Source organism: Arachis hypogaea, chromosome 17 (assembly GCF_003086295.3).
Source record: "Arachis hypogaea cultivar Tifrunner chromosome 17, arahy.Tifrunner.gnm2.J5K5, whole genome shotgun sequence".
NCBI classification, from domain to species: Eukaryota; Viridiplantae; Streptophyta; class Magnoliopsida; order Fabales; family Fabaceae; genus Arachis; species Arachis hypogaea.
Window position 1 is genome coordinate 4294315 of NC_092052.1, and position 7423 is coordinate 4301737.

Genomic DNA, 7423 nt, shown 5'->3' on the forward strand with positions numbered 1-7423 from the left:
TCTGAAGTAATATCTACCACCTTGAGGTCCAATTTCGTTTTGATTTTTTAAATTCAATTCCATCTCTAACTCCTTCGTTCTATGTTCTACCTCCTTCAATCTCCTTTCTATTAAAATAGCATTGTTAGAAATAATGTCCTCATCCATATTTTCGTGAACTAATACATCTAGCCACTTGAAATACTTGCAATGTGGAATGGGTGCCTGGAAATAAAAAATTTTGATTGTTAAAAAAAACAAAATTACATAAAATTTTCAGATTTAAGAAATATACAAAAAATTCAATACTTACATTGTAATTAGGACATCCCAAGAAGAACCTATCCGGATTAAGTTCTGTGCAAGATTAGAAGAGAATTGCATAGGACCCATAGTGACATTTTGGAGATATGCATTTCTTCTTTCTTGGCTGCCCAACTCTTTCAGAAGAAAAGGTGCAGCACTTATTCTCTTCGCCAACACTATAACCACGTAGGTTGCGACTCCTAGTTTCAGAAGAATGATCTTCATGGCTCATGGTGGTAGACATTTAAGGTTTTACACAAGAAGGAAGGAGGAAGAGGCGTTTAGGGCTCGTCATGTTCTGTGAAGTGCAGATAAAACACGAAATTATATTTTAAAAAAATTATTAGGGACCGGATTGGGTGATTCATTAATATGCCAATTCAAGCTGGCACTTAATGGACACATCACCATCTTAACTTGCCACGTATTCACGTTCCGTTAACCCCAAAAATAAATTATTGACGTAGGGGCTAATTTGTCTCACGAAACAAATTTCAGGGGCCGGAATGTAGTTTTTTTTCCTAGGGGTCTCATTGTCTTTCGTAAAAATTGTTAGGAGCCAGACCGGAGTATTCATTCTTTTATTCCCTTTTTTTTAATTTATAATTTTTATGTTAAGAGTAATTTGATTATAAAATTTAAATAAAAAGAACAATTTTAAAATCAAGTTAAATTTTATGGACAATTTTGTATGTAAAAAAAAGTTGGAAATAAAAAAAATTTCGACCTATATTTTAGAAACCAAAATCATACTTTAACCTTTTTAAAAATAACCTTTTTTATCATTGAAAAACTCTCGTTCCCCTTTTAGAATGAATATATAGAAAATAATTATCGAACTAATCAAATTATTAATAATTATATTATGTATATACTAAAAGTTAATTATTAAATTAATTATTTTAATTATTTATATAAAATATATATTAAAATATAAAATATATATTAAAAATATATAAAATAATATATATTTATACACAAATATCTAATAACTAATTCGGTAATTTAGTGTGCATATAATATTTTGAAATTTTTAATAATAAAATGTAAATATTATGATTTGAGCAAGACCAAGATATAAAGAAATAGAACGATCAAACAAAAATAATTCAGCAGCATATGTACTAGCTAACAATGATAATAAAGAAAATTAAAACAGTTGTCAATTAAATGACGTGGTTAAAATTTGATTAATGAAAAAGTGTAATGTAATAGAGTGGTAATTAGAATGAAGTTTGTTAGAAAAGGAGAAGAGTGGGTGAATGGGTGAGTTTGACCATCTTCACAATTCGATTTTGTCTTTTGAATTTTGATCGTGATTTGATGTGAATGTGATATCATATATTATTATACACTATAGTGTGACACCATATGATATGGCACAATTAGGGAATGAACAAAATATGTGCCACAAAGTTCGGGCACCAATGTAAGTAACTAAATTAAAATTAAAAAAACAAAAACAAAAAGATCAGATAAAGAAAGAATATAAGGTGACGTCATAACCCACTCAGCAACTACCCATAGACATAGGCGTGGTGAGTAACAGTCACATTTTGACATTTTTAGATTCTTAAATTTCTTATTATGTTGCATTGGAAAAAAAAAAAAAAAAACTACTAACTAATCCCAATTCCCAAGCCACTAGTTAAGAAATACTACGTATTATTGGAAAATTAATAATACGTTTTAGATCATTTTTATAAGTATTTAGATATTATTTGAAACTTTTAATTTTAGACTTGAGTTGGATTCATTAATTTAAAAACAATATAATACTTTATTCTATATTTGTTAGTTAAGTTACTTTTTGATATGTTCAATTTCATACATAAAAAATATAATATTAAAAGTCTAATATCCTAGGAAATACCAACATTTAATAGAGTTGTCATATGTGTATATTGAATACATTTTATACATAATGTTCATTAGATTTTTTTAAAAGATAATAATAGTATTTTATTTGATAAAAAAATAAATATAATGTTAAAAAATTAGTACAAAAAAAAAGATTTTTAAATATTCACGAATCGGTAAAATTGTAAAAAAAAAATAACATATAAAAGTAGATATAGAAAAGAAATCTTAGAATATTATGCATAAGATAAAATAGATAACTATTGGTTCAACTTAAGTAATGTTGCTAACACTTTTTTTTGAGGTTTCTGAACATGTTCGAAAACTCGCCGACACATTTCCTTCAAATATTCCAAACTATAATAAAAACTAGTCGAGCTTTTTGAGGGCTTATTTCTTGAGATCCAGTTTGTAATACCGAATCCCTCCACCAATCGAAAAACAAGGAACATCTATGATCTAGAATGAGGTAAGTCAAACGACTTTTCTTCCACATTAGATTAGCATCTCTACAGAAAAATAGACAGTGCATGAGTGATTCTGGAGCTGACTTACAGATTGCGGGAGTGAATGGGAACCGTTGGTGGATGAGAAGCAAAGCAGGAAGCTTACTATGGAGAGTTTTTCACACAAAGAGCAAAATCTTACGAAGGATTTTCAACTTCCATAAATGGCTCTAAACTGACATCTGTTTAATGGAGATATGGTAAAATTGGTTAGCAATCTTGTACCTTGATGCAACATTATATATTTTTGTTCTGTTCATTATTACCCATTGAATTGTGTCTTCACATTCTTCTAGGATTATAGGAAAAATTCGCTGAGTAATTTCTAGAGAAAAAAAATTTGAGATTAATACTTGGTTCCACTGTTGTATTCACCAACTGTTCGGAGTAATACCTGTCTTCCTCCATTAGATAACAAACACCTTTTTCATCCTTGTGTCCTTTTGAGAACTTTATCTTTGATTGAGTTGAAAGTGGATTTTTTAGAGCGGTTGATAAGAGAAAGTAGATCCAATTATTTATCCTGTGCACCTATGTGAAAAATATTCAGATGGATTGTTAAGGAGGTTCTAATAAAGTTTAGAGTGTTATTACTGAAGAATAGGACGGATTTATTAAGATTAACTTTTTGTCTACTGAAACTCTCATAAGATTCCAATAATTTTATAATAGAGGCACAACTATTTTTTAAGACTTTGCCGAATAGAATTGAATCATCAGCGAATAGCAAGTAATTTATAGTTGAGCATCTTCTATTTATCTGAATTTCTTGAATGAGACTAATTTGCTCTGCTTTGTGTAGTAAGAAAAAAAATCCTTCTGCACATAATAAGAAAAGAAAATGAGATAGATGATCACTTTGACGGATGCCTCTATTTAGTTTGAAAAAATCATAGGCTTGACCTTCCACAATAATAGAGTAAGAAACGATTATCAACAATTCACAACTCCAGTCAATAAATCTCAATTCAAAGCCTAACTTCTTCATAATAAACCATAGAAAACGCCACTCCACCATGCCGTAGACTTACTCATATCAAGCTTGAGTGCCATTTCGTATTTCAAGCCTGACTTCTTTTGTTTAAGTTAGTGCATACATTCGTGTGCTACAAAAATATTATCAGAAATAAGTCTACTTTTCAAGAATACACTTTGAGTAGTGTTAATTATCTTGTTCATACATCTCTGGGGTCTGTGAATCAATACCTTCGAAGTGATTTTATAGACAACAGAAGACAAACTGATAGACCTTATCTGAATCATATCGCTCACATCTGAGACCTTTGGTACTAAACAAATATTGGTGTAGTTAAAACTTTTTAAAATTCTACCTCAAGCAAAAAATCTCAGCTCCTCACAGTTCAGAACACGTCATTTCTTACTATATTCTAGTAGAATTAAAAAAAATTAACTTTTATACTGTCCTCTTTTAGTGTACTCTGAAGGTGGATATTAAAAATAACTCTTTTTACCTCTTTTATAGAAATAGGTCTTGTGAATCTATGATTCATATTAACTGTAACCTTAAGCTCTTTTCTCAACATATCCAACTTTAATTTTAATTTATATTATTAAAATAAATTTAATTTAAAAATAATATATATAAAATTTGTGTAATTATATATTCTATATATATATCGTGTATTATATCAATATCAGTATTGGTATTTAATAGTATATAAGCATAACTAAGATAGCTTATAAAAAGTAAGAATATCTCCCTCACAGTAAATAAATTAATTTCACAAAAATAATGTTTAATTTGTACAGATCAGACTTATTGTATAGAAGATAAACAATATTATGTGATTTTCATGTGCATACTCGTTGAAAAGGTTTGATTTTGTCCTTATGCTTATGAGATTATTGATATTGATTCCACTCAAACTTTATATATATATATATATATATATATATATATATATATATATATATATATATATATATATATATATATATATATATAATATGTCTGTCCCGAATATCTTTGATAAACAATAAAATTATTATTCCATGTTATTTGTTTATTTATTCATTATTATTTATATGTTTGTCTACCTCGCCTAACCTGTCTTACTTGTTTCGTATGTAGTATAACGTAGGTCAAATAAAATTTTTAATGCTATAGTGGAAGAGGAAAAAAAAGTTTGGCAATATGAGTTAGGTAATAAATAAGAGATAAATACAAATAAATTAACAAAAAAATATCTATACAGTATAATGAGTGGGGTAGGTGAATAAATTATGTTCAACCAAATCTTAAACTAAGTATATATTTCAAAAGAATTGAAAAAACAAAAAGGCGCATCTCAAAATTTCAGTTTTGTCTTTTAAATTTTGAGAAAAATTTAAAATTATTAAAATTTATTATTTTTTGTCAGTATTTTTAATTATTAATTTAATATTTTTTATCTAACAATTTAATAACATATTTTTAATTCATAATTTTAAATATTGGTAATTAATTAATAGTAAAAATAATAAATTTTACTAATTTTATAATATTCTTCTAAAAATTTCTGCATCATTATAAAAAGAATTTAAAAGTAAACCAATAGTTTTTAAAAATAATTTTTTAGAAACTTGATTAAAAAAAGACTTATTGATTTAATTTTTTTTTAAAGATAGGAAACTCGAACCTGCAATTTTTTAATTGGGTATGAAAATTGAAATATAATTCATTGGCTTATTGATTCAATATTTAACAATGGTACAGTAGAAGAAGATATACAATAATGCACTCAACTTGTCACGTATTGTCAATTATATGACTACAATAATTCTCATCATATTCTCAACTTTGACAAACATAGATATATACTACTTATTATTAACCCTAATGATGTGATAATATTCGTTGCTTTTGAGTTTGGTTATAATGGGGTACATATATATCATGCTGTGAATTTTGACTAATGTTTTGAAACATTTTAGGAATAATAACAATAAGCCAAAGAAGAAAGAGAAAAAGCCAAGAGAGCCACGCTTTGCATTCATGACCAAAAGTGAGATTGATCACCTTGAAGATGGATATAGATGGAGAAAATATGGACAGAAAGCAGTCAAAAATAGTCCATATCCAAGGTTTATTTTATTTTATTTTATTTATTTCCAAATTTCAATATTTCTATATGTGTTAAACCTTTCAAAGAAAAATTGCTAAATTATTATTATTATTATTATTATTATTATTATTATTATTATTTGGGTTAGATAATTGCTAAATTTAGGTTTTGTAAATGTTTATATCTAATAAGTACTATACTTATAATTGAGTCTCTTTTTGTCATCAATTATATATATGTCTACTAATAATTATGGTAATAATGTAGATATGTTCATAAGCTCATGTTACTTTTAAAAATATATATAATTAGAGACTCATAGAAATTCAAATAGGATGTAATAAGTTAGATTAGTACATGGAGCAAAAGTACCATTAATACTACTACAAATATGGAAACTAGCAAATTTTATGTAAAAATAGTATTTAACGTTTAGTATTCAGTACTTTCACAATTGTAATACACAATTACTTTTATTATTGTAAATTTAATCATTTAATTTTAGGTGAAAACTCAGGTGCAGTCGACTTCACGTAAAGTTGATAAATGAGAGTCGTTAGATAATTTGACTGATTTGACTAAATTTTCATCTAACGGCTCTCAACTATCAACTTCACATGAAGTCGACTGCACCTGAGTTTTCACCTTAATTTTAAAACTGTTATTATCCTAAAAAAATTGATCACCAAATTGTTAGTATTTTAAAATATATATTAAAATATAAAATATATACTAAAAATAAATTAAATAATATATACATAATAACTGATTTAATAATTAATTTTTTTATGTGTAAATAATGTTATATTACAAAAATGCAGGAGTTATTATAGATGCACTACTCAGAAGTGCAATGTGAAGAAGAGAGTGGAGAGGTCATACCAAGATCCATCAATTGTGATCACAACATATGAAGGGCAGCACAACCACCACTGCCCGGCGACGCTCCGCGGCAGCGCCGCCAGCGTGTTTGCTTCTTCACCTTCCCTTTTTGCTTCCACATCCCTAATAAGGCCAACAAGTTTCCCCCAAGATTTCCTCTCTCAATTGCTTCCAACTTACACTACTAACAATAGTAGCACCCATCAACCACTAATAAATAATAATAATCACCATCAAAACCCTATTTTCCAATTAAACCTTGGCCATAATCCTCATTATCCTCCTCCTCCACCGCCACCACAAGAGCATCATCATCATCTTCAATTCCCTCATGACTATGGCTTGTTGCAAGACCTACTACCTTCATTCCCAGGCAAACAAGAACCTTAATTTTGAATTGCACTTCTCAAAATGCAATCTTGTTAGTAGGGTTTATCACTGCAGTTATGATCATGTTATTATTATTATACATTTTTTCTGTAATTTTTATGTATCTTAATATATATAGCTGCAACCGTAATTATGAAATATTATTATATTTAGAAAAGAAAAATCATTGTACTCTTTCCAATTTCCATTATAATGTAGGTGCAAACTCAGATACAGGCGACTTTATGTGAAGTTGATAGCTGAAAGCTGTTAAATTAGTTTGACTGATTTGATTAAATTTTTATCTAACGGCTTTCAGCTATCAACTTCACGTGAAGTCAAATGCACATGAGTTTCCACCTATAATGTATTATTGCATTGTGGGGCTTTATTTGTAGTGAATTACACTGTTCATATATATTTATTAAAGAGTAGATATAAAAGATATACCTATTT

General features: G+C 27.7%; 1 protein-coding gene across 1 annotated transcript; it reads left to right on the forward strand.

The window, feature by feature from the left end:
• Nucleotides 1-5565: 5565 nt before the first annotated feature.
• On the forward strand, nt 5566-7135 carry LOC112762407 (WRKY transcription factor 71-like; the record flags this gene model as incomplete). The annotated part of the gene is made up of 2 exons (XM_025808243.3): nt 5566-5735; nt 6538-7135. Coding segments are annotated over 2 exons (621 nt in total), but the record flags the coding sequence as incomplete, so codon positions are not given.
• Between the last annotated feature and the right edge of the window lie 288 nt (nt 7136-7423).